At 46.5% G+C, this 27,079-nt stretch overlaps 1 protein-coding gene across 3 annotated transcripts in view; it reads right to left on the minus strand.

The window, feature by feature from the left end:
* Positions 1–583: 583 nt before the first annotated feature.
* Positions 584–27,079, minus strand: part of LOC121304819 — a 32,903-nt gene continuing 6,407 nt past the window's right edge. For 2 of the 3 annotated variants that reach the window (XM_041236223.1, XM_041236222.1), the window contains exons 3-21: positions 26,248–26,313; positions 23,499–23,950; positions 19,128–19,228; positions 15,680–15,746; positions 14,915–14,961; positions 14,361–14,511; positions 13,898–14,029; positions 13,470–13,652; positions 12,909–13,001; positions 12,440–12,526; positions 11,331–11,364; positions 10,518–10,619; positions 9,422–9,523; positions 8,611–8,649; positions 7,755–7,765; positions 6,890–7,135; positions 5,028–6,357; positions 3,094–4,528; positions 584–2,705 (exon numbers count right to left, since the gene is read on the minus strand). In XM_041236223.1, the coding sequence (XP_041092157.1) occupies positions 947–2,705; positions 3,094–4,528; positions 5,028–6,357; positions 6,890–7,135; positions 7,755–7,765; positions 8,611–8,649; positions 9,422–9,523; positions 10,518–10,619; positions 11,331–11,364; positions 12,440–12,526; positions 12,909–13,001; positions 13,470–13,652; positions 13,898–14,029; positions 14,361–14,511; positions 14,915–14,961; positions 15,680–15,746; positions 19,128–19,228; positions 23,499–23,950; positions 26,248–26,313 (6,437 nt within the window). In that variant the 3' untranslated portion in view covers positions 584–946. The remainder of the gene's footprint in view (positions 2,706–3,093; positions 4,529–5,027; positions 6,358–6,889; positions 7,136–7,754; positions 7,766–8,610; positions 8,650–9,421; positions 9,524–10,517; positions 10,620–11,330; positions 11,365–12,439; positions 12,527–12,908; positions 13,002–13,469; positions 13,653–13,897; positions 14,030–14,360; positions 14,512–14,914; positions 14,962–15,679; positions 15,747–19,127; positions 19,229–23,498; positions 23,951–26,247; positions 26,314–27,079) is intronic. The other variant, XM_041236224.1, reaches the window with a different exon arrangement.

Raw genomic sequence — 27,079 nt, forward strand, 5'->3', positions numbered from 1 at the left:
TCTATGCAACAGGTTGTCAATTTAAAACTGGCCTAAGGCACGACATGACATTATAATCCTGATACTTGCAAGGTCTTGCGTCGACATCTTTTAAAAAAATTCAAATGATGAGAGATTGCTCCACACAAGGAACAGCAGGTGATGAATGCATTATTAACGTTTTGAAGTGCTTTGTGTTCGACTTGCTCGTGCATGATCGAGAGATGGGAACACAGTGTAAGGTTAGGGCATTGTGTAACAGCACCACGGTTTTCTCAAAGTCATGCTGCTTACTTTAAATCCATTGCCTTACGAACTCACACTAGCCCTGCTGCTGCTGCTGCACCCAGTCCTGGGGTTCAGAACTCCCCTCAATGAAGTCTATTATTATTAATATTAAAATGATCAGCAGCCAGGAGTTTGAGCAGGGTTAGAAACTCACACTAGCCCTGCTGCTGCTGCACCCAGTCCTGGGGTTCAGAGCTCCCCTCAATGAAGTCTATTATTATTAATATTGCAACGATCAGGAGCCAGGAGTTTGAGCAGGGTTACAAACTCACACTAGCCCTGCTGCTGCACCCAGTCCTGGGGCTCAGAGCTCCCCTCAATGAAGTCTAGTATTATTAATATTGCAATGATCAGGAGCCAGGAGTTTGAGCAGGGTTAGAAACTCACACTCCCCTCAATCAAGTATATTGTTTACAATGTTGTGCAATCAGACTGCTGTTAAAGGATTGGGTCTTCCTCCAATAGTCAACCTGCAGAGACTCACAGCTGAGATTCATGCTGTGACGACAAGTGCAATCAGTTCGGAGCATTTTTAGCAGGAGCTTCTGATCATTTCAATATTAATAACAATAGACTTAATTAAGGGGAGTTCCGAACCCCAGGACTGGGTGCAGCTGCAGGGCTAGTGTGTTTTTCATTCTAGGCAGCGATCCTGAGAGTCCCCTCCCCCCTCCCCACCTTAGCAGTTTGCTGAAGACTCAACAGTGAATCCATTAACGTTCACCCTTCTCGTGCTCAGGCTCTCTGGTACCACTGCCAGGGTCTGAGTGAGGCTGACCTGGGCGATGCTGAAAGCAGCTATCTTCCCGCTGCCTCCGATCTGGAGGTTGACGGTGGTGGAGTAGCTGGTTTTCAGTGCCCCACCCCTGCAGTTATCCTGCACTGGGTCCCCAGAGCCTGAGCAACGGGTGGAGGGTCGGTCAGCTAGACCCACGGGCAAACGCTGGGGGTCGCCCATGTAGGGACACACGAGGCTGGATCTGGAAGTGCCGCTCGGTGGGTCTGGCTCTAGCTCTGGCCGTTCCTCTCTTTCGGGAGAGTGGTCCTCCTTCTCCATGGCGTACTTGGTCCGAAGCTGTCGGACGGCCGGCCAAGCGAGGGTGGCAATCTCCTGAGCACTGAGACTGTCAGGACTGTTGTTGTGACTGACAGATCTAGCCGGAGACGTGGTGCTGGGGCTCGTGCAAGAAGTGGGGTTGCCGTACACCTTCACCGAGGACGACAGCCCCAAATCCTGGTCAATACTGTCCGTGCTGCCACCACCTCCTCCCCAGGACCTCCGACTGCTCCGGGAGGGGCTGGGACATCCATCTGTGATGCTTATAAAGGGCAGGCTGTTCCCCCTGGGTCTGCGCAGGGACTGCGTAACGCTAGGCGGGATGGGGGGCGGGGACGTGACTCGAGGGCTGGTGCAAGGAGGTGTGGAGCAGGCAGAGGACGACCCCGAGCGGTCCTGGGTGAGGGAACGAGGTGGCGGTTTGGGATTCAAAAAATGGTGGTGCGGCTTTCCTCTCGAGCTGTCTTGGGTTGGGTGGATGGGCGGGGGTGAGCAGATTTGAGGCCCAGCAGGAGAAGGGGATGGGACCCTTGAGCTAGGCTCTGATGCGGAAGAGAAGGGCCTGGTCAGACGGTTCTGAGTAGAGGAAGATCTCACAGTAACAGCAGAACACACTATCGGAACCAAATCGGCTGTTTTATCATCACTGTCAGTATTGTTGTTGTTGTTGTTGTTGTTGTTGTTGTTGTTGTGTGAGAGGTCAGAGCTTTTAGATCCAGCCTTGCGAGCCTGGTGGAGGCTAACTGGCACGGTTGGGGACATGGACCTGTGGCTGCGGAAGGGGGGTGGGGAGATCATGGGAGCGGGGCTAGGACCAGCGGTGGAAGGGTGGAGAAGCTGTGGCGCGGTGGAGCCGAGTCGGTCGGATTTCTCAGTCAAACTGGAAACAGAGCGACCCAGGGGCTGCCTGTTCGGATAAGCCAGACCCAAAGGGGATTTCCTTACGGGAGACTGGGATCGGAACCTCAGGGCGGACCCGGAGAGCGGAGGCAAGGACGCGCTGGGTGGCTGGGGCGGCTCGGAGTCCTGCGAGAGGGAAGACTGGAGGCGCCCGTTCTTTTTGGTCAGGCTCTGGCTGATGGTCTGGTTGATGCAGGAAGTGGCGAGGGATTTGGACAGAGAGGCAGAGCCGGAAGGAGACGGGATTCTACGGATGGGAGAGGGAGTCCGAGTTCTCAGGCCGAGGTCTAGAGAGGAGGAGGAGGAGGACTCCCCTTCCTGTCTGGTTGAGGATGGGGTGCTGTCTGGTTTTCTGGGTGGAGGCGGGAAATTTGGGAAGTTCCGGGAATTCTGTTGGGAATGCTGGGGGTTTGATTGGCTCCTGTCCGCTGATGTTTGGTGATCCAGGGACTCCTTAAAACAGGGAGGTGAGGGCTGCAACCTGAAAGAGAAGAGAAAGCAAGCCGTTGCTAAAATCAACAAGGTTTTTTAAATCTTATTTCAACAGGGTTCAGCAAAACCACTTCGAGCCAATACATGACCAATGGGTCTGCCTTTTATATCAAGAGTAAGAATGTAAAATATGAAATACTGCCCAGTAGATTTGTATGTGGATTGAATTAAGTCTAAATGTGTTTTGAAAAGGTTATCTAGTTTTATATCTAGTTATATTAACAAGGTTAATTCTTATTCTTTTTTGCGTCTTTCTTTTTAGTGTGTTGGATTAACCCAGAACATTTAGCTACTAGACTAGACAATGGATACAAACTTATATATCTCATGAGAGTTAAAAGTCAAAAGGATTGACGATACAAAAAAAATGAACCAACCTCTGGCTGGAGAATCCTTGTCCTTCCAAGTAGAGTGGCAAGCTTCTTCTCCCACTCTTGGTCGGCAGGTAAGGAGGTCTTTGGCTGGTGAACTTTGGCAGCTGTTCCTTCAGCTCAGAGGAGTCGACACTCGAAGGATGTGTATCTGATGCTCCGCTAAATTGAGGCATCTTTGAAGACGCATTATCCAGGTTGTTGGAGCGGTCTTCCGAAAGACTAGGGTTCTGCCTGCCTGAACTCAGCTCTTCAGTGGCGCACATTTTGGGTGAAAGATCTTTGGATGCCAAGCAGAAGTTGACTGGTTCTTTGTTATCTTCTGATGGTTCCTGCTGGTTTTGGGCTCCAGACAGTTCCAAAGGAGACTGTGGATCAGTTTTTGCCCACAAAGATGGGGTAGAGTTCCCTAAGGATTGTCTTGCGTGGGGTGGCAGTGTGGAAGGGGTACAGCGATCTGAAACAGATGAAAAGGGACTGGACAGGGAGGGTGCCTGTACGGAACATTGCACCTGATCTTGTGCTGTTTTAGGGTAGACAACCGGCTTCTGATGAAAATGATTCCATTTGGACATGGCAAGCGTTCTGCTTTTTGAGGGAAAGATAGGCTTTGGTCTTAGCAGAGCTGGCTGGACTAAGGAGCACTCCGTGTCTTCAGCAGCACAAGAGCAGCCTTTATTCGTTTGATCCTCATCTGGTAAAACTGGCTCCTGTTTACGGAAGCCATCCAATTTGGCCAGGGCAAGAAGTTCTCCCCCTTCAGCGGGTGTCGTCTCTTTTCGCACTGATCCGTCATTCAAAGACTGTTCAGCTTCCTCAACGGGAAGCAAGGAACCAGAACATGACGGCACCCTATTGTCAACGTCCAACGGCTCTTTGTTCGCCGAGGAACACAACGATTGTTCTGCTTTCCCTACAGACGTGGCAGAGCGGGAATCCAACCGCTTGTCGATTCGGGAACAAGCCGATGACTCCTCGCGAAAGGCACTCTCCGAGACGGGCAGCGGGGCTCCGGAAACAGACTTTTCGTTGTCGTACGTTGTTGGATTGCACACGACTTCAGGATGGATCTCGGGTTCAAGATGGCTTTGGATGCCGGGGACTGCTTCTAAGGAGCGCTGGGAATTCAATTCAAAGTCAGCGACTTCCGGAGAGGGATCTGTGCTGGGGGTGACCGGACGTGCCTGTTCAGGTTTCGGAGGATCTGTCTGTCTGGAGGTGTCCACATTGGCTGGCTCTGTAGATTCTGAAGCCTCTGTATGAGGTTCCAGTGTTCCTGGGCGATGAGGTGCTGTTCGGGTGTTGCTGCTCTCGAACACCCAGGCGTTCTCCTTGGCTGCAGAGATGATGTACTGGTTCTCTTGCACGTAGTTCGTGGAAAGCTGCTCCCGGATGATCACGTGTCCATACAGCTGCGGTTCTCTCGGGACCCTGAGACCACCTTCAAGGACAGTAGGTAAGGAGATACAAGCTGAACACAGATACTTGAAATTTGTCATTGAATTTTCTAAATTTAGCAAAAGTCAGTTATGGATGAAACTTAATACAGCACACCTTTGAAGCCGTAAGTCAAAATGCTTGTCTATGTGATTTTTTATATGAAGGACTGTAGTGATCCTTTCCATCCTAAAAAGCACCACCACCCAATATTTCTGAATGGTCAATTGCCAGGTAAGTAGGCATAGATTGGATAGACAAGGAGACTGGACTGCTCCCTCCCTCCCTCACCCCCCCCCTAAGAGAAAGGGTGGCTATCTGAGTATCTAATTTGGGTTTCTTTCTGTGTTTCTGGAAGAAAGACTTTCAGTCGAAACGTTTGTTATTGAGTCTCTTTTAGTATTTCTACTGAAGACACTGAAAAAAGCTTCTCATCAAAACTAAGCATTTCTTAATTGTGACTCTAGCCCACACCCTAACACAATACTTTCCTCCAAGCTCACCTGTCGCCTTGCAGTCTGGCTTCTTCTCCGTCTCTTCGATCTCCCTCCTCCCTGCCAGCCCCCTGCTCCTCTCCCACACCTTCCTGTGTAGAGGAGTCTTCGAGCAGCCGATCCTGGCGCTGTACATGCGGGCCAGCATCTGCACTTTGCTGATAATCTTCTCTGAGTTCTCTGCCAGGCAGAACTCTCCTCCCCCTCCCTCGTACAGGCTGATCCCGGTCACATCTGGAGATGGGAATGGGCCGGGATCCTCTCGGGGACAGCAGGATTCTTCATTCGGCTGTCTCTCAGAAACCAGGGCGGTTTTACAATGCCCTATCGAAGACGCCATTCCGAAGATTTCTTCTCCTCCTCCTCCTCCTCCTTTCCGATTTGCTTCCGATATGTCTTCCTGAATAACCGTCTTCTCAAAATCCTTTGCTTCCGTCCCTTCTTGGTCCCTTCTGCTGGCTCTTCTCTCTTTCTCCTTCCACACTTTCATCAGCTCTGTGCATGATCGGTACTCGCTTTCTGGTTCCTCTTGGCGGCAGACCCCTTCTCCTCTTGCTTTTTCTGTCTTGGGATCCCTGCCTCCCTCTTCTCCCCACTCCCTCTCTGCCTCCAGAGTGTCCCGGAAGTCGCTCATCTTTGATTCTGCCGCGGAGGTCTGCCGGCAGAGGGACAGCCGCGCTTCCGTCTCGCTGGATTCCGACCTCCCCGCCTCTGACTCACAGATACTGTCCTGCTGGACGAGGATGTGGAACCGGGACACAGAGTCCTTGACCAGCCCGGCGGGGATGAAGGAGATGCTGTCTCTCCTCTGGAGCTGGGGGGCGATTGCCTCGCCCGTCTCGTAGTAGTTCTTTATCTTCTCGATCAAGAGGCGGTCGTCTTTGGTCAAAGTCGCTTTGGCTTCAGACTGAAGGGGATCAGATCGATTAGCAGCAGCCACACCCTGGGCAGGGCCATCTTCGAGGGAGAAGGGATTCCCAGTCGGTCCCTCGAGGTTCAGTTCCTCCTCGAAGTTCGAGCGCTCCGGATTCGGGGTCTCTGGTTCTCCGGCCCCCTCTTCCAGCTCCAGTTCTTCCAGCACGTGAAGGGGAGATGGTCCCGACTCCAGCCTACCCTCCTCTTCCTCCTCTGAAGACTCGCTGGCCGGGGCATGAGGCTCCAGTTCCTTCACTCTCACTTCCCCCCTGCTCCCCAGCGGCTCTCCCCCAGAGGAGTCCTCTTCATCCAGATCGACAACTTCCAGTGCGGACTGCAGGTCCTCCTTGTTCAACCCCTGAGCCGTGGCCCCCAAGTCCACCGAGGTTCCTTCTTCCAGCACTGGATCCACCTGCAGATGACCCTAGGGAAGACACCAAGAAAGAAAGCAAAGCAATTAAACTTACATGGCTTGCTTTCCTTTTTTTTTTAAACATTTTTTATGTCACAGCTATTCATTTACCAGAGATGGAAATAAGGCCCCCACATTTCATAGCTGTTTGATCCATTCCGGTTTTACCTGACCTTGTTACCTCTGCACACTGGCTAATCAAGCTCTTTCTAAAACCTGGAATGGGTGAAACTGCTAAGCAACAGGAGTCTTATTTCCATTACTGACTGATACAAAACATCACAGAATAAATGCATTGAAAACAAATGATTAATTACAGCTTGCTAGAGCCCCATCTGAAATAAATGCATTGCTCTGTTAAGCCGCTCACCACAGACTATGCAGCAGGTTCTTTCAAAGATTTCCATATTAAGCATCATCTGTTTTCTCACATGCATGCTATAAACACGGTTAAGGAATCCTGACATAAAAATATAATTTTATTCTGCTGGGGGGATTTTTAACAGCGCTAGTTTGCCTGAAGTGCAGAAACAGAACTCTGTACCTCTTCGGCGGCTGGAGGCTGGGCCATCTCACCACCCCCTGCCTCCTCCAGCTCCCGAGCCCGGCTCTGGCTGATAAACTCCAGTATCTCCTCTGTGATGGAGAGGGTGGGGGTTTCCTCCTCCTCCTCCACCTCCTCTCGCCCCCGGGTCTCTACCTCAATGACGGAAGAGGCCAGCGTGCTAGTGCTGATGGAGGAGCAGACTGGCTCGACAGCGGGATGCAGCTCTCTCTCGCTGCCCGCGTGCTGCAGGGGCACAATTTGGAAACCTCTTAGGTTTGCTCCTCAATCGTTGACGTGTTTAATTAGTCATTTAGCGGACGCTTTTATCCAAAGATACTTAGAGACTAGGGGGTGAACTCTGCTTCATCTACTGCTGCTGCAGAGTCACTTGCAATAGGACCTCGTTTGTTTTACGTCTCATTTGAAGAGCACAAGAAGGTGGAAGTGGCTTAGGGTCGCACAATGAGTCAGTGGCTGAGCCAGGATTGGAACCTCCTGGTATCAAGACCTTTTCTTCAACCACTGGATCACCAAGCCTGCCTTGTTTGGTTGATTTCAAACAAGAAAAGGACCAAGGACCAATCAATGGCAAGTAACTGCGTGTTTTAAAAGCCGATAGGGAAGTGAGTTTCTCTCATGTGCAGTGCTGGCATTTTTACTGCTGTACCAAGGCTGTCAACTGACAATTCATTTTTTCAGTACAGCAGTAAAAATGTCAGTGCCCCGGATGACAGAAATTCACTTCCAATCGCCTTTTGAAACACTCAGTTAATTGCCCTGGATTGTTCCTCAACGCTTTCAAATCCGTCTGGTCTTATCCAGATAACACATTAAAACAAAGAGAAGAGCTGGAAACCCTTACCTTCAGTTTCACTGTTGTCCAGCAGTCCCGTTGAGAGAGGAGAGAACAAAAATAAGAGAAAAAAGTGTGTTAGAACCTTTTCATTCATGCACGCAACCAGTTAATTCAAATCTGACTCGCTAAACATTCTTCTAAATCTGTTACTTTCATTTTCAGTTGCAAGATCAGACTATAGTTTAAACCCACTGCCTCCCACACTGCAGCCCAGCACTCTAACCACTGAGCTCCTCAATCCCACTGCCTTCCACACTGCAGCCCAGCGCTTTCTTTATCTAACCACTGAGCTCCTCAATCCCACTGCCTTCCACACTGCAGCCCAGCACTTTCTTTATCTAACCCTGAGCTCCTCAAACCCACTGCCTTCCACACTGCAGCCCAGCGCTTTCTTTATCTAACCACTGAGCTCCTCAAACCCACTGCCTTCCACACTGCAGCCCAGCACTCTAACCACTGAGCTCCTCAAACCCACTGCCTTCCACACTGCAGCCCAGCGCTTTCTTTATCTAACCCTGAGCTCCCCAAACCCACTGCCTTCCACACTGCAGCCCAGCGTTTTCTTTATCTAACCCTGAGCTCCTCAAACCCACTGCCTTTCACACTGCAGCCCAGCGCACAAGGAGGTTTAGTGACTCGCTCAGTCACACAGTGAGTGAGCCGGGATTTGAATCAGGGATCTCCTGGTTGCAAATCCCAGCATACTCCTTGTGGGATTCAGAAGGAATTCATTGGGAATTTGCGGCCATTAATTAAAAGCGTTACCTGCTGAAGTTATAAAGATGATTTTACAAAGCAGTGGGTTTTTCCCATGTTTGGGCATTCATTTAAAAATGTAAAGGGTTCTTCAAAAATCACTTACAGTTCTGTGGGAAAGCTTTCTCGATCTCCTTCGCCGGAGCTGCAAGAGAGGAAGAACACAAAGACTCGGGAGTCATCACAGAGCAGCAAGGGGTACCAGTGCCCACAGACTGAACAACACAGGTGTAATAGACCTGGCATGGCTTTTTAATTATGGACATTTCCCTAATTAGACTTTTTAAAACCTTTTTTTTTTGGGGGGGGTGGGAAAAATTTTCAAAAACCCACTTTTCCAAAAAGGTGACACTTAACATATACAGCTGTGACCAAAAGTTTTGCATCACCTAGAATTTTAGGATTAGACATTTTTTATTTATATATATATATATATATATATATATATATATATACACACACACACACACACACACACACATACACACACACACATATATAATATAATCTTATTTAGCATCGTGTAATCAAAGAAACGACCAAATGATATCACAAAAGTCTACCGGAAGCCATAATAGCAGCACAGTAGTATTTCATGTTAGATTTGAAAAAGACGCATTTTTTAATTTGTCTGTTTTTCCTTTAGTATGTGGAAATCTCCAAAGCCGTGTGCAATTCAATATGCTAACGTGACATCATTCAGCAGCTTTCATTCAACTTTATGAAACAAAATTTGTTTATTCTATAGGGTGATGCAAAACCTTTGGCCACAGCTGTATGTATATATATGTGTGTGTATATATGTATGATGTTGAAGGATGTTTTCAGAGAATTCTTAGAGGATGCACTGTGTTTCCTTTTCTTTCCACGCAGCTGAATTGGAATTCAGTCTGAATGGTCCCTCCACTGCGACTCACCAGACTGCCTCCTGCCTCTCCTGAACGGGGTGCTCCCCTCTACACTGAGCAGAGGGGCGTGCTTCCTGGCCTTCTCTGGGCTGTACAGGAACTCTGGAGGCTCTGCACATACAAAACACCACGGTCACTTTCTAAAGCACTCTTCAATACTAAACTATAACACTGTGACTGCTGGACTGTACAGCTAACCCTGCTCACTGTGACTGCTGGACTGTACAGCTAACCCTGCTCGCTGTGACTGCTGGACTGTACAGCTAACCCTGCTCACTGTGACTGCTGGACTATACAGCTAACCAGTCTGTCACCCAGCCACCTTGCCTCTTATAGGATCTACTCGTCTGTCAAGGATTACTGCACTCTCAAGCATATAGGTAATCTCAGTGTAGCTCGTCTGCTTTGTAGAGATAAGCAGAGAACGCAGTCTTGTATATTAATCTCTACAGGCACCCCTAATCTCAGCTGAGAAAGTCAGAGCTGGAGCAGCAGGGTTTATAAGTGGACCGAGTGTCTGTTTGATTAATATTGTATTATGCATTCCTGTCCTAAACCAGTGACAAGGAGCAGGTGAGCAGTGAGATTAGACTGGCTGAATATCACTGTACAAAGAGAAATATACAGACTCAAAACTGCAGGATATGGAATTATAATAATAACAATAATAACTTCTTGCTGCATGTTAACAAAAGCAGAGGGAGGCTGTTCAGAGAGTAGAAGAGCCTCCCTTTCACTTTCTCTGCTCCACCGGCGCAGAGCAGAGGGAGGTTGTTCAGTAGAAGAGCCTCCCTTTCTCTTTCTCTGCTCCACCGGCGCAGAGCAGAGGGAGGCTGTTCAGAGTAGAAGAGCCTCCCTTTCTCTTTTCCACCGGCGCAGAGCAGAGGGAGGCTGTTCAGAGAGTATAAACAGCCTCCCTTTCTCTTTCTCTGCTCTATCAGCACAGAGCAGAGGGAGGCTGTTCAGAGAGTGTAACAGCCTCCCTTTCTCTTTCTCTGCTCCACCAGCACAGAGCAGAGGGAGGCTATTACTTCCTGAAATCTGAAAATCTTTTTTCCCCACAAAGACCGGGAGAGGGGAGTAACCACAGTTCTGTAAATGGTACCTGATTGGCGTCTCCCTCTGTGGTAACCCCTGCAATCGTCCAATCGGGGAGAGGAGGCGGGTTTCCCGAGGGTCTCGGAGTTGAACTGCATGGCTTGTGGATCTGTCAATCAAAAGCACAACATTTTTAGATTTTGGGAAGCATGGGTATGTCCCTCTTGAAGGGGCTAGGTGGCGCAGACAGACAAGACATGTTGCAGTGAGGCCTGGGTGGTCTTGACTAGCCTCACTGGAAATACATCTCGTTTGTTCATATGCAGACAGGCTAAAAGAATTGAAAATCTATTCAGTCTTGAACAAAGAAGACTACGTGGCGATCTGAATCAAGCATTCAAAATCCTAAAAGGTATTGACAATGTCGACCCAGGGGACTTTTATGACCTGAAAAAAGAAACAAGGACCAGGGGTCACAAATGGAGATTAGATAAAGGGGCACTCAGAACAGAAAATAGGAGGCACTTTTTTACACAGAGAATCGTGAGGGTCTGGAATCAACTCCCCAGTAATGTTGTTGAAGCTGACACCCTGGGATCCTTCGAGAAGCTGCTTGATGAGATTCTGGGATCAATAAGCTACTAACAACCAAACGAGCAAGATGGGCCGAATGGCCTCCTCTCGTCTGTAAACTTTCTTATGTTCTTCTTACTGATGCACTGCTTACAACACCAAGGGTGTTAAAGGGGGTACAGGTTAATGGTTACCCTTTGGTGTATCATCTGAGCTTAGAGATCCACAGAGGGACCTGTGCCATTGCCCTGGGTCGTGCAGATAAGTAATGGAGCAGTTTTAAAAGCTAAACAGATGCTTTACTTACACGGTGGGCAGCTGTCTCCTAGTACTTGTCTGGCCTGAAAGATATTTGAAAGAAATACAAGGCATTAAATGATAGGATTGCACATACCTCTTAATTGCGGGCTACACTCATCTAAAGTGGGACCAACTTGCAGAACAAAACATCAGTAAACTATAATAGTGCTCCATTTCGAAACAGTATGTTTGTCATGGAATTTAACACATTCCTTTAAATCAACAGTTTGCAGGGTTAAACACCCAAACTGGTCTCTTGACTGGAATTCACAGTAGTTTTGCCCAATACAATTCGGGCGCTATAGCGAAGGCTGGGCGACAATGATCAAAGTTTGTGCAAAGAATAATAGACCCAATTGATAAAGCATCCTGTAGCTAGTCTTATTAATATTTCAGAACAGACGCCCCCAACCCCCCAAACCCACAACTAATTATCCCTGGAACAGATGGAATAATGTCTCTCTGACATTCCGCGGAACTCTCAGAGCTACCCCCCCCCCCCCCCCCCAGTTAGAAACATCACATCCAAGTCGATTGAGACTGGACTCTACTGCCCTCTAGTGGGCAGTAAAAACTAAGCAAGCAGGCAGAGGTAAAAAATTAACACTGGGAGTCTGTGGGAAGCAGAGATGTCATTGCGTGTGGGTTCCCTTCCTGCCAGCCAGGAGGGTCTGGGTGAAAGGCTTTTTCTAACCACCCAAAAAAAAACCTGAAGCAGCTGGTTGGAAAAATGCCCTGGACTGGACTAAACTGGAATGGAATGGACTGTTTCTATGGGAGTCTATAGCAGAACAGATGTCTTATAGCTGGGATGTTGACTGTGTAGCTAAGAGATAGACTCATTCCCAAATTGTTGTTTTTAGTTTAATCAAGCAGGGATGGAAATAAGACTCCTATTGCACAGCAAATTCCCCCATTCCAGGTTTTATTACTAGCTTCATTAGCCACGGTGTGTATAGGTGTCTTATTAAAAACTCATGGTAAAACCAGGAATGGATCACACTGCTATGCAACGGGAGTCTTCTTGCCATCCCTGTGCTTTCTCAGTACTGGTGTAATAGAGCCCTGTGGAAAGGGTGGAGTGTGAGTTCTCTGCTGGTCTGTTCCAGTCCTGACCTTCTGTGGCAGGGAGGCAGGGTGATTCTCCACGATCAGCCTCTTCAGATAATGCAGCCACAGCCGCTTCTCCTCCTGGTTCCTCGTCTGAAACAAACACAGCGTGAGTCCCGACACCTGAGCCTCCTCTCACCTGAGGGAGTCCTGCCTATCTAAAGTATACAGCATATACACAGTACTATCTGTCTGTCTGCAGGATCTACCCGTTTCTCTTACTGTCTCCCTATCTATCTAGTCTTTCTACAGTATCTATCCATTGTAGATTTACATTTACAGTATCAACCAATCAATCTATATCGATCGACCTACCTATGGGGTAAAGAGAGACGAGCGGTCTATAAGAATATTTATACAGAGGCATTATTGTTCCACGATATTGGAGCAAAGTTTGAAGCCTGCGAGATACTCAGCGAAGGCGGTACCGAAGCGGGGATATTGAAGTATTAAAAGGCGAGGTCCAGCCACTCACCTGCACGATGTACTGTTGCTTGGGGATGGTCTGGTCTGACACTTTGAAGCTCAGAGGGTCTTTCAGGTTCTCACATAGCAGAAGGTTACAGCACTGCAGAGGGGGAGGGAGAGAGAGGGGGAGGGACAGGATAAAGTGAATTCAAAAGCACATGGAAAAATTTCTATTCCCTTGGATATTTTGTTTGTGTGCGCTTCAAAGTATGCGTGTTGAATTCCCACTGATATATATACACACACACACACACACACACACCACATATTATATGCAGAGTCACAATAGGACATTGATTTAACATCTCATCTGCAGGATGGAGCACAAGGAGGCGAAGTGACTTGCTCAGGGTCACACACAGGGGGTCAGTCAGTGGCAGAGGTGGGATTTGAACCGGTGACCTTGTAGTTACAAGCCCTGGACTTTAACCACTGGACTGCACTGCCCCTGTTTCTGAAAATCGATAGCCCTTTTTTTGAATGTGTGTGCTGTAGATACTGAACTTAGATGCTTGCTATACTCGTATGCTGTAGACCCGTGCTATGTGACAGGAGAGGCTCTGCTTACGAAGATGTGGGTGCTGTAGATGAAGCTGTCGCCTCTCTTCTTGGCGATCAGGAGCATCTTGTCAAAGAGGAAGAAAGCTCGCTCTTTCTTGACCCGCTGGACCCGGAAGGTCCCCTCCAGAACCAGCTCTCCAAACCCGCTGAGGTCCGGACCGGCCCAGTTCAACAGGACACTCTCAATCTCCTGCGAGCAGACACACACACAGCCACAAGAGGGCGCACTAACTTTCAATACTCAGCAATCCGAGTCAAAAACCAACAGTGCAATTATAATTACAATTGGCCTCTTCTCTCGCTTCTCAGCTGGGAAATTTGCTCACCAGAGACTATAATAAAATACTGCCTTCACCCCTCATAATCACACACGACCCCATGTATTATTCTCCAGCTAACGTTACACTGCCGCCCCCTGGTGGCTGGCTGACTGACCTGCAGTCTGACAGCATGCTCTTGCTTCCTCTTCATGTCGTTGATGTACCAGGCCACTGCGGTCATGGTGATAAGAGCCTCCTCGATGACCTCATAGCCCGACTGGCTCTTATCAAAGTGCTTCAGCAGCTCCTGAAAGGGACATACATACAGGGCAAACTCATTACTGGAGAACTTCAAAACTTACCATCAGGTACATGGTATGTCTACTGGATTATAGTTTTACTTTAGAATTTCCAAAACTTTTTTCTCCCCTGATTTAGAACGTCCGATTACGTTCCCTCGACACCACGTGGTCATGCCTTAACCAGGAGAGACCCTACGGGAGCCCTTAGACTGACCTCGAAAACCCTACATTCTGATGCTCTTAAGTAAGGAACGTCTGTACCAAGAGGTGGCTTGGTCTATGGGCTCTGGTTCCTCGGGTCTATGGGCTCTGGTTCCTCGGGTCTATGATCGTTACCTGCAGCAGGAGGTGGTATTTGAGGATCCGCTGCACTGGCTTCAGCAGGTAGGTCTCCAGGGGCAGGGAATGGGACAGGCTGGTCTGACGCTCACGAAAGAAACGCACCAGGCTCTCAGTCTTCATACACTCCCGTAACACTGCCACAGAGCTGGGGGGAGAGAGAGGGGCAGAGTTAGGAGGAGAGTCAGGAAGAGAGAGAGGAGGGAAGAGATGGTAGGACAGGAGGGAGAGGATAGTTATTGGGCAAAACAGAGAGAAGACAGCGAGAGAAAGAAAGAAATGGAAAAAAATAATTCAATAAAATAAATCACTAAAAATGAAATAAGAAAATTACAAAACTACATAAAGAGTGTGTGTGTGTGTGTATATAGATTATATATATATATATATATATATATATATATATATATATATATATATATATATATATATATATATATATATATATATATATTAGAGCTGTTGAATGTTGAGGGACAGCAAGAAGACTTGCATGTATTCATACAGGGACCCTGGTGACAATAAAGGGTTAAGTCCGTCGAGAGACTTACTTGGGGTAGTTCATGCAGTACAGTGTATAAATGTCAAAGGCTTCGCTCTGCAAAGAGAAAGGAAACACACAAATTAGCCGCAGCAGCAAAGCCTAGACAGATCAGTCCTGTGCTCTGCTGTACCGAGTGGAGTTTAGAGTCGACAGATGGCTTTGAACTACTGCATCCCACAAGCCCTGGGGGTCTCTGCCGATCCCCCAGAAAAATATTTACACCACGAAGGGACAGTAGGAGGCTAGGAACAGCTCTTCCCAAACACTAAGGGTTCAGAACTTGTTTGTTTATTTATTTTTTTAATCAGACAAATATTGGAGTCTGTGTGGTCCAGTGGTTAAAGAAACAGGTTTGTAACCAGCAGGTCCCCGGTTCAAATCCCAGCTCAGCCACTGACTCCCTGTGTGTGACCCTGAGCAGGTCACTGAACCTCCTTGTGCTGCGTCTTTGGGGTGAGACGTTGTTGTAAGTGACTCTGCAGCTGATGCATAGTTCACACACTATATAAAAATAATGATTATTATTATAAAAAATAATAATAAAATTCTTACTCCTGATAATAAGAATTACTGAGAAGACTTTTTTTTTTTTTTGCAGGTCCCTCGATATTCGTACTCATGAGAGAGTTGACTCTGTATTGTTACGGATTAAAAAACGTGGGAAAGATTTCAAATGAAGTGAGGAAACCAGTTTGAGTTTGATTGAATACTGCCATAGCGCCACTGCGCCATAGACTGGCGCCGCCTCACTGGAGGTGTAGCTGTCACTCACCCTCTCCACGAAGCACTCCGCGATGGCCACTGCGTGGCTGCATCTCTCCAGATCCTCCAAGAGTTCGCTGCCGGAAAGAAACACAGAACGGTAAAACTGCTGATCGACTGGTACTCAGTTGTATAGTAAAGGTGAGGGAAGGACAGCTTTTTCAGCACTAACACATTAACGAATGGATTTATTTAACACCCAGTTGTAAAGACTTTTCGAAGGCAGTTATAACTGGCCGAACCGCAGTTCGAATCTTCAGCGTTGCCCTGCTCCTTGGAGTCGGAAAGCCCGTTTTTTTTAAGCAATTACAGATGGTTCTCAGAACTCCTTTTGACAAGACTTCAAACCCCCTCCTCCTTTCTCTCTTGCTCTCACACCAATTCTCTCCACGCCTTGAAGACAACCTCCTGCTGTCAGAATCCTGAGACCAACGCTTTGTCAGATAATCAACAGGCTCACAGCTCCCCGTGCGCTGTCCAAACACACCCAGGCTTTAAGACTCCCCCAATAGACGTCTCGTTGTCGGGGTTACAACGAGAGGGTTGAAGACGCACTTGGGTTGGTCTTTTGGTGTCGATAATCGTGTAATATCGTGTTCTAGTTTCAGTCATCTGTTGGCCTTATAAAAGCTTCAAGCACCGCTTTGGACTCGACAGAGCTCTCAAAACATTAAGTGCAGCCGTTATCCTGAGAAATGCAACACAGAACAAATGTTCTATTTCTTACATCCATTAGGGGGAAGAGCACTAGAGAGGGACGGGTTACAGTTTACCCTCTAGGTGCACTAGCTAGAGGGAAGACATGTTTAAGAGTTCTGGAGAGCCCAATGGGGGCTTTTCACTCCTTAAATAATAATGATAAAATTGCCACTGTAGGGCCGCTATCTGTCTGGAGATAATAAGTTCACACAGTCCTCCCTGGGGGACATCAGCAGAGTCCCTTCTCCTAAAAATGAGAGGAAATTGGGAAAATGTGAAGCCTGGAGGAGCTCCAGAGACAAAGGCAGTTTGAACCAATCCAAACCAGAGCCGAGGAAGATGAACAACATATCTGGGGCTCCGAGATGCTGCCTGGGTTTATAGAGCTCGCTACGGTAACATAGCACCAATAAATCTGGAGACGCAAGGTGGCGCAGGGAAAGAGAGACAGCAGGCTAGTCATCTTTCACCTTTCTCTGGAGGCCTGGGCTCCCATCTGGGGGCTAGGTAACCCAGACAGACAGCGGGTGATTTGCTAGCTTCTCATTTCCTCCTCGGAGGGGACTAATCCACTCCCAAACAAATGAGGTTGTCAACTGCACCTCAACATCGAAATCCCTAAACACAACAGCGCGCAAGCTGTCACACTGTGACGAGCCAAGAAGAAAGTGTATTATGAACTTGAAGAACAGAGTCAAGCAGGGGCGCTCCCACAGGGAAAGTCTTTTTAAAAGAAGATGCATTACCTGATGGCTGACAGTGGCAATGCAAAAAAAAAAAAAAATGCGAGCAATCCAACGCAATGCAGAAACAGCTGAGGGTGGCTGTCAGGCTGTCCACCCCCCACCATCAATCTGTGAATAATCATGCAACAGAGCTACTTTACGACCTGGCTTGGGGGTGTGGAATTGAGTCCATCGTGTACCTTGCGAGTCTGCCAAAGCAAATTCAGAGTACTGGGTGGATCAGAGCTGTTGCCTTGAAAGAAATCTGGAAGAGCGGGATGGAACGCAGCAACATTTTTGGCCACAAAGCGTAAAACCAAAGCTTGTACAATCTGTTCTTGTTTGTGTATTCACGTTTCACATAGTTACGCTGAAGGACGAAACCTAGCTGGGTGGTGCTTTTGGAAACTTAAAGTTTACTCGATTGTGGAGTTGCAAGATCAGATTATACAGATCCAGCTCTCCACGGAAATCAGGGGAGGGAATGACACATCAGCCCGATCGACCCTCCCCTGTGGAGAGCTTATCCAAACAATCTGTTCATGCAGCTCTAGTCGTCTGACGTTCTTTTTAGCATGACTGTAGGCGAAATACTGGTTTCATCCCAGTTGGAGGAGCGGTTCTTTTGAGTATCGATGTACCGCAAAACGTGAAAAGTTTCCTTTGAGTCGCCACTGTCTCTCTTGTCTGCATTGCTACTGCAATGAATGTCCTGACCAAGTTTCAGCACAAAGCCTTGAAACACCTTGATAAAATCTGCCTCGTTGTGCAGGGATGGAAACAACAGTCCCACTGCATTGCAGTTTGATCCGTTCCTGGTTTTACTAGGAGTTTAATAAGAACAATCTTGTTACCCAACCCAGGGGATTCCCCACTTACTTAAATCAAACTAATAATGCTCTTAATTAGACCTTTTTAATTGTTCTAAGCTCCTAAAAAGCTACCCATTTCAAGTTACTTATTGAATTGAACAGGTAACTTGAAATCTCCAACTGTTTAAAAGCTAAAAATAATTAAAAGTTCTAATTAAGCTAATGAACAGTTCTACTAAGGGTCTGGTTCAGTAATTGAGAGCTGGGTTGGGATGAACACCAGCAGACACAGGGGGTCCCCAGGACCAGGATTGGGAAACCCTGACCCACACTGGGGGCTAATCTAGCTGGTAGTAAAATCTGGAATGGTTGAAACTGCTGTGCAACACGAGTCCTATTTCCACCCCTGAAATGAAAAAAGACACAGCCAGCTTTTCCAGCGAGTCTGAGGAGGCAGAAGGGTGGAGCTTTCCCAGGCAGCTGTGATCTGCCCCCTCCCCCTTCTCTTCATTACAGCTACGAGCCCACACACAGGTTTTTTCGGTCGCATGAGAAAGCTGGAGCCAAACCTGCAAATCTCTCGCAATACAACCCAAGCTGCGCCAGCTACCCCCGCCTGCACTGGAGCTCAGAGTCAGGTTGAATGAGGGGACACAGCCTTCAAACGACAGGCACTAAAATCGGCACCCTATTCACATAAGTTATTATGTAGCGTGTCGGGTGTCTCTTATATGGTATAAGAAATTTCATCTTGTTTAGTTTGGGCATGAGATTATCTATCTAATACATATATATATATATATATATATATATATATATATATATATATATATATATATATATATATATGATATATATTACTATAGGTTAAACTAGTGTGTGTTTTTTTTGTGTGGAAATTTCTTCATTATCTATCTATCTATACACACACGCACACACACAATGCTTCTATGTAGTTTCCTTTCAGGATCGGAACTCCACCTCAGAACTGTCTGTGTCTCAGTGTTCTTAGAACATGCGTCTGTACGTCACTGTGCAGCTGTCAAACTATAGCATCAGTCTGCCCGGCTGTCTCTACCAGGCTCTCTGGAGAAGGCAGAAGCCGAAACATTGCAGCTAATTATTAAAACAGCGAGTTATCGGTTTCTCAACGACTTTTCTTCTTCATTATAGATAAACTGATGTTTTCCTATTGGAAAACTACATGCAAACCAGCCCTTGCCTGTTGAACTCGTAGATGTCTTCTATGTTACAGAACAGGGTGCTGACTTCATCTGGCTTCAATGGCAGGTCTCCACAGTCTATAATGCACCCCAAATAGTCCTGGAAAACACAACAAGAAACCAGAGTCAGACGTCAAGCATTTACTCTTGTAGGTTTTTTTTTTTACTTCCATTAGAGGGTGTTGCAGGGGGGAGAGGTTAACGGCTGCACCCTGTTGTACCAGCCGCACTTAGGGAGATGTTGGGGAGCATTAGATTAGATAGCCCAAGGGCGCTGGAACTAGGGGTGCTGCAGCACCCCTTGGCTTTGCATGGCTTATACAGGGCTTACAGTTTTGTTCAATGGCTTTCAGTACCCCCACTTTAAAAAATTGTTCCAGTGCCACTGAGATAGCCAGGATATTTCCCAGGCATACCACTTTGTGAAAAAATGAAAGAAAGAAAAAAGGGGGGGGGGGGGGGGGGGGGGGGGGTGTTGGGGTGCCTCACTCTCTCTCTGCTCCGATATTGGGACACTTTCTCCTTGTTTATTCCTTTCCCACTTAGATTTCCGCTCCATGATCCTTGTGTAAAGAGCCAGTGTCTCTGATCCGGACACTAACCCTGCAATGTAAACACTGAGGACACAGAACTCACACATGCAGGAGGTGACCAAGTCAACTTGTCATTCTTCTTGTGTTAATTAACTTTTTTCTGCCTTGGGAAATTCACTTGAGTGTGTCTCAGGAGAAAACATCTCCTCAGACCTGCTACCTACTATTCTCTGAATCAGACGTCTCCTGACTCACTCAGCCCTCCCAGTAAGGGTGCACAGGCCTGGGGCAGAGGCTGCTAAGAAAACAGCAGGCTTCAAGGCATTGCTGGAGGCTACTTGGCTGAATTCTGGTGAAATACATTTTTTTTTAATTTTTAGACCCTGACTAATGTGTAAAAAAATACTGTCTTTACAAGGCTTCCCTATGCTTTACCATACCTCTCTGTGCTTTACAATGCTTCCCTATGCTTTACCATACCTCTCTGTGCTTTACAATGCTTCCCTATGCTTTACCATACCTCTCTGTGCTTTACAATGCTTCCCTATGCTTTACCAGACCTCTCTGTGCTTTACAATGCTTCCCTATGCTTTACCAGACCTCTCTGAGCTTTACAATGCTTCCCTATGCTTTACCATACCTCTCTGAGCTTTACAATGCTTCCCTATGCTTTACCATACCTCTCTGAGCTTTACAATGCTTCCCTATGTTTTACCAGACCTCTCTGTGCTTTACAATGCTTCGCCAGACTTCTGTGCTTTACAATGCTTCCCTATGCTTTACCAGACCTCTCTGTGCTTTACAATACTTCCCTATGCTTTACCATACCTCTCTGTGCTTTACAATACTTCCCTATGCTTTACCATACCTCTCTGTGCTTTACAATGCTTCCCTAAGCTTTATCATACCTCTCTGTGCTTTACAATGCTTCCCTATGCCTTGCCATACCTATCTGTGCTTTACAATGCTTCCCTATGCTTTACCAGACCTCTCTGTGCTTTACAATGCTTCCCTATGCTTTACCAGACCTCTCTGTGCTTTACAATGCTTCCCTATGCTTTACCAGACCTCTGTGCTTTACAATGCTTCCCTATGCTTTACCAGACCAATATGTGCTCTACAATGCCTACCCACGTTTTACCATGTTTTTACTGTGCTTTATTATATCTTACAGATGAACGTTCAGAAAAAGAAAAAAAGTTGAAAACAATAAAAAAAAAAACCAAAACCTCCAAACCTGTGCTTTTTATTGACTGATAACATGATGCAGCCAAGAAGCTTTTAACAAAGCACTGAAGCATTTTTATGTGTGTGACCCTGGTCAAAGGAATCATAAACTTGTATGTACCAAGGGGGGTGTTAAGCTATAGTTTTGTCTGACTAGCAGAGTTTTAAAAGAGCTCTGAATTTTCCCCCTCCCTCCCTCTCCCATTCTCTAAATAAAATTGCATGCCTCTTAGTCGCTATTTGCTTTTCAATTGTAGGCTGTAGTGTTATCACAAGAGCGTCAGGGTCATTTACTCCAAATTGCCGGAACTCTGTTACCAAGCACTTAGGCAGAACTAATCTGTTAATCAAATACTTTTGAGCAGACACACATACAGACAGACTGATCTCTTACGAAAATCAAAAGGCAGAGAGAGGCTGCAGAGGCTCTTAATCTGGGATCAAACCTGCGTTTCCACCTGCCACTGGGACCGGTTCGAAAGCGGTCCGAAACCAGGCTCGTTCATTTCCATCAGCAGCAGATCTGGGATCAAAACCATTTCAAATGGGACTCCAGGGCAGGCTGGAGGCATGTAGACTGAACTGCTCCCTCTCTCCCTCACCCCCCAAAGAGAAAGGGTGCTCCCTCCAGTCCAGGGCAGGCTCGAGGCATGGAAACTGAACTGCTCCCTCTCCCCCTAAGAGAAAGGGGCCTCCATCCATGTTTTTTTTAAACTACTGTAGTAAAATGTGCATGAACGATAGTAGAAGGAAAGGCACACAGAAAACAGTGGAACAAAAACTGAAGCGCATGAAAAAGTTCAGGGTTAAAAAAAAAAAAAAAAAAACTTTTCAGAGAGTTTTCCTTATTTTTTTAGGAACCTCCATCCCCCTTCTCTAATCCTAGGGCCTCTGGACTCCTCCCTCCGCCTTGTCCAAAAGATTTCCCAGGGGGTTATAACTCCCCCTTCTCTCCTTAACCTGCCCTCAATTTCCTGTCCTATTTGGCTGAGGTTCATGAACGAGGGGCTTCGCTCCCCTCCCCTCCCCCTTCCCCAACTGCAAACTTGACATCATTGCTGAAGGGGGTCAATTTAAACCAGACGATCACAGCTGATCCACAAAACTGTGCTGGACTGTACTGGAGTAGAGCAGAAAGCACACACAATGCAACAGTCTGCTCCCTAGCCTCAGCTTTAACTGGAAACAGGGGCATGGTTTTAAGCATAAAGCTTTGAGGGTGGATCAGAAATAAACGGACTGAGTTTTGTGCCAAAGAGATCTTCCGATTTGCCAAAAAAAAAAAAAAAAAAAAAAAAAAATCATCCTTCTGATTTATTGAAGTCGGTATTTAAGGATGGCTTGACAGTGATGGGCATGAGACTCCCGTTGCACAGCAGGTTGATCCATTCCTGGTTTCATTATGTGTTTCACAAGACACAGCTGAGCTTTTGTGGCTGATCAAGCTGGTAGTAAAACCTGGGAAAGGTGAAAACTCTATGCAACAGGAGTCTTATTTCCATCCTCGGTTAGTGAATACTCTGATAGTACTAAAGGAAAACGCATTCTTGTATTTGTTCTGTTTATTATAAACCAGGCAGATTACATCATTCCATCTGTAAGAAACAAAAGTTCCCCAGTTTATTCCCAGTACTTCGTCATCTCATTCCCCCCTTCTTTCCTTAACCTCCCCGCACCCTGGCTCCTATCCCACTCTCTCGTCTATCTCATCTTTCCCCACGCTGACCTCCTCTCCTGTAATTTCAAGGCTCATAGAGAATGGCACATTTGTAAAAAATGGCCCGTTTCCGGAGACCTGCTGCTCCTCTCCCCAAAGGAAAACCACATACCTCCGTGTTCCACAGCATTTCCTTTCAAAAGTCCGATAAACTCCGAAAACACACAAACACACACACACAGACAGACAGAGACACAGACAGAACTGAACAATAGTTACAGTACTGCAAAAACTTCCCTGGTGGGGGGGGGGGGCGGCACTGGAAGGCAGCAGCTTCGTTTCTAAGAATTTGGATGTTTTATTTTGAGCAAGCGTTTTATAAAGCTTACAAAGTTGCTTATGCAGAGACATTTTACATTCTACAGAATGTCGCTAAAACCAGGATGAAACGAAAATATAAAAGTCGTTTTCTGGGTTAATTGAGTTGCCAGCGGTTCACTCGGTTTTCTCATGGGAGCAGTCGAATGGTCTTGTGCAATACTGGCACAGACTGCAACAAAACAACAAAACATTTTGTACAAAAAAAAAAAAAGTTAGTATTCAGACATACCACGGTTTTGAGCACAGATGTTCAAAATTGAATACAATGCAAACCCAGTTCGAGTCACTTTAAGACACAGCTGAACTTGTTCCCTACACACACTGTGGCTCGTAATAAAACCTGGAATGGGCAAATCTGCTACGCAACTCGAGTATTACTGCCATCCTAGAAACAGCCTGTCGCTTTAAAAGAGTTTTTAATTCTTAGTGTAGAGAAGTTTGAGGAATCTTAAAAAGGGGGTTGACGAAATTAACTTCACACGGAGGGTGGCGAGGGTACAGCGTTTACTACGGTAAATGCACATGGAACACATGGGGCAGGGGAAATGAAAAAATGAAAACCATCCTCTTACCTCCACAATGCTCTTCAGGTCCTGTACATACGCCTGCTCTGTCTCCACTATCTCCAGCACCACTCTCTCCTCTCTGGTCAGCTTGGGCCGACCCTCCTGCTGGCTGGCCCACGGAGAGAGGGGGTGCCTGGGGAGGACCCCTGCCGGCCTCGGCTCCAGCTGGGATAAGGGGGTGAGGTCCAGGCTGATGTCGCTGCCGTTGCGCTGGGGTGCGTGGTACTGAGGGGTGCTGCCGTAGGGGAGAGACCCCCCCAGGGAGCCCCTGCTCCCGAAGGAGGCGTGGCTCTCCGGGAGGGATGCGGATGAGGCAGAGGAGCTGAGGCTTACCGGCCGGTCGCTGTCCGAGCAGACCGTGTTGACCGAAGTGCAGCTCCCTCCGGACAGTGGCTCGGAAGAGGCCATTCGAGCAACGATACCGCCCAGAGAGGAAACGGAGGAGGGGCGAGGGGGAGCTGGGGGCAGAGGAGACAGACAGGTTAGATTCTGTACCACCCGACTCATGCAAAGATAAATGCCAGGGATAGAAATAGGACTCCTATTACAGGGCCGTTTCACCCATTCCAGGTTTTACTACCAGCTTGATTAGCCAGTTTGTCTAGGTAACAAGTATGTCTTACTAAACTCTCCTGTGCAAAGCTTTGCACTTCTCCAAATGATGCAGAATTTCTCGAACCAGAAGCTGAATCTAAGAATAGCTGTTCCTGCCATCTCCCCAACGTTTCAAACTCCTGGCCTCTCTATACACTGCGTTTGTTACATAAACAGAATACTCTACGAACAGAAGCGGAGAGCCACTGTGTTTACTTCACTCATACCACACAGCACTGCAGGAAATTTCATGGAGAGTTTAGGGATATATATATATATATATATATATATATATATATATATATATATATATATAATATATATATATATATATATATATATATATTTGCCAACAGATTTTGTCTGCCAAATATAAACAAGAGAACTAGGTTAGAATAAGACTCCCACTGCAAAGCAGTTGGATCCATTCCTGGTTTTTGCTATGACTTTAAGAAGCAGACCTGTCAGCAATTCATCTGGAGTCTCCTGTATTTTGAACCCTTCTCCCGGGACAGATTTTCTCCCCTTTTCTACTGTTAAACCTGCTCAGCAAACCGTTAATGTCTACAAAATTCATGGTCGGCATGTGATTGCAATCCCCACTTGTACATAGCACCTCCCCCCCCCTCCTGATTTTGTATTTTCAAAAGCTGACAGGTATGAAGAAGACAGACCTGAGCCTGTTACCTGCACACTGTTGTGAATCAAGCCTGCGTTTAAACCCCGAACAGGTGAAACTGCTATGCAACGGGAGTCATATTTCCATCCCTGGAGAATCAAACTGGACGCTACAAAGCTTGTCTGATAAAATCGAGGAGCGCCGCCATTTCAGTTCAGAAACTCTCCCCAGCAAGGTGTTGGTATAGCACTGCCGTTTTCTGGTAACAGGAAGCTCAGTAAAACCACAGAGGTGCACAGCTGCCTATCTCAGTCCAGAACGAGAACAGTCACGGTGCGGAGCACAACACACCAAGTCTCTCTATACAGGTCTACAGACATCACCGGCAGCATCATCTGTGATACAGGTTGCTCTCTGATAAATCGGATGACCTCGGAACTGTCTGTGTTTCAGTGTTCTTAGAACACGTGTCTAAGTCACTGTGCAGCTGTCAAACTATAGCATCAGTCTGCCCGGCTGGCTCTATCAGGCTCTCTGGAGAAGGAAGAAGACGAAACATTCCAGAAATGTATTAAAATAGCGAGTCATCACTTACTTTTCTTCATTTTTTTTTTTTAAAAAAGCTTTTATTGTGTATCGTTTTTATGATTGTTTTCAGTGTTTTTGTCCTGTCTGATGCTGACTTGTAAAATGTTTTTCTCTCCTGCTGAACCATCAAGAGTTTTATCCTGCTTAAATAAAAGAGATTTGACCTGGAAGGAGGAGAAGCAGAGGTGTGCACAAAGAAAGAAAACAGAAGCAGTCAGCCGCTTCCTGTCTCCGTGAGATTCTTGTTCTCAGAACCACAGCACTGCGGCACCCAAAGAACAACAAACGTCCTGATTTCAGTCAAAGCATCACGAAAAGAGAAATAAAAAAACTTTTGTCTCTGCAAGATTTCTACAGAAACCCAGCTCCCAGGGACTTGACTGGAGTGACGCTCAACAACATAAAAAGGGGAAAAAGCTACACTGAGGAGAATGCAAACCAACTGGACTGTCAACAAGCCTCATACAATACCCAGCAGGCTCTGGAAGAGGGTTACAAATGGAACTAGGACATATATTTTAGTGTAAAGCTCGATTAAAAAAAAAAAAAAAAAAAAAACTATAGGACAGAATGTCGTTCAACATTTAAATATTATACATTTCAATCATAGCGGTAAATTTACATCAGCTTCTACTGTTTTTGGGATATTGTGGACCCCAATGCATCAGAAGAATTTTAAAAAGTCTGTTCTCATAAAAGAACGTACCAGTATACCAAAAAAAAAAACAGTTCAAAACCAGTCAACGCTACCCGTTCCTAGTTCAACCACTAACCGCCCAGTTTCTCTCTGCAACCCACATGGTGCAACTAGACTCCAAACCACACCAAAAAACCAACCAACGTAATGATCTATAACGAAAGTCTACAACGAACCTGAAAAACCAAACAAGCTACAGTGTCGGTATTATATTAAATACAGCTTTAAAATCATTGTAAATGTGTTTTAAAAATCACCTGGATTCACTTGAGAACACTTCAACCTGTCACTGTCCTGCCTTAATCCGTGCTTCTGTCGTTCATCTTTGGTGGAATGACAATTATTGCAGTCAGAGAGAGGGAGAAAGAGAGAGAGAGAGAGAGAGAGAGAGAGAGAGAGAGAGAGAGAGAGAGAGAGAGAAAGTGAGGGAGGGAGGGGAATACAAACCTGTCTTGTGCTAAACACAGCTTCCTGTTTTGCAGTTACTTTGAAATCTTTGACAGTTTCTCAACCTGAAATCAGGCTCTTAACAGTGAAAGCACCATCAGCTAGGTGCACAGTCGACAGAGCTGATCAAACCTGACGCAAACTTGGTTAGGACATTCCTTAGCTGATCAAAATCAGGGGGTTAGGATCATGGGAAAAAAAAAAAAAAAAAAATCGCATTTAGAGCAATTTCATCTTTCAGTACTTGCTACTGTTGAAAATAAATGCGTATTCCCTTTATCACGTCAGCAGCTGCAACCTCGCTCCCCATCAAAACGCTTACTGTATCAGCGGCCACTATGAAAACAGTTACTTTGTAAACGGCACAAGCAAGCAGCTCAGAGAGAAGGTTCAGCTTTACACTGGCCAGTCTGTCAGCACCAGGCAAAGAGCGTGGCGGCCCGTTTAAAACAGTGGCGGGTGATGTAGCTGATCTGAGATACAGGTTGTGTTTTAATCCCTGTGATTAAATTAAAATTAATCAGTCTTCTAATTTTTTGTTGTTTTCTTGCTTTTACATAAATACTGGAAAAATGTTTCGGCTTTAAATTCTGATCACTGTGTGTGTGTGTGTGTGTGTGTGTGTGTATCTTCTCCATTGAA

Source organism: Polyodon spathula, chromosome 40 (assembly GCF_017654505.1).
Source record: "Polyodon spathula isolate WHYD16114869_AA chromosome 40, ASM1765450v1, whole genome shotgun sequence".
Taxonomy (NCBI): Eukaryota; Metazoa; Chordata; class Actinopteri; order Acipenseriformes; family Polyodontidae; genus Polyodon; species Polyodon spathula.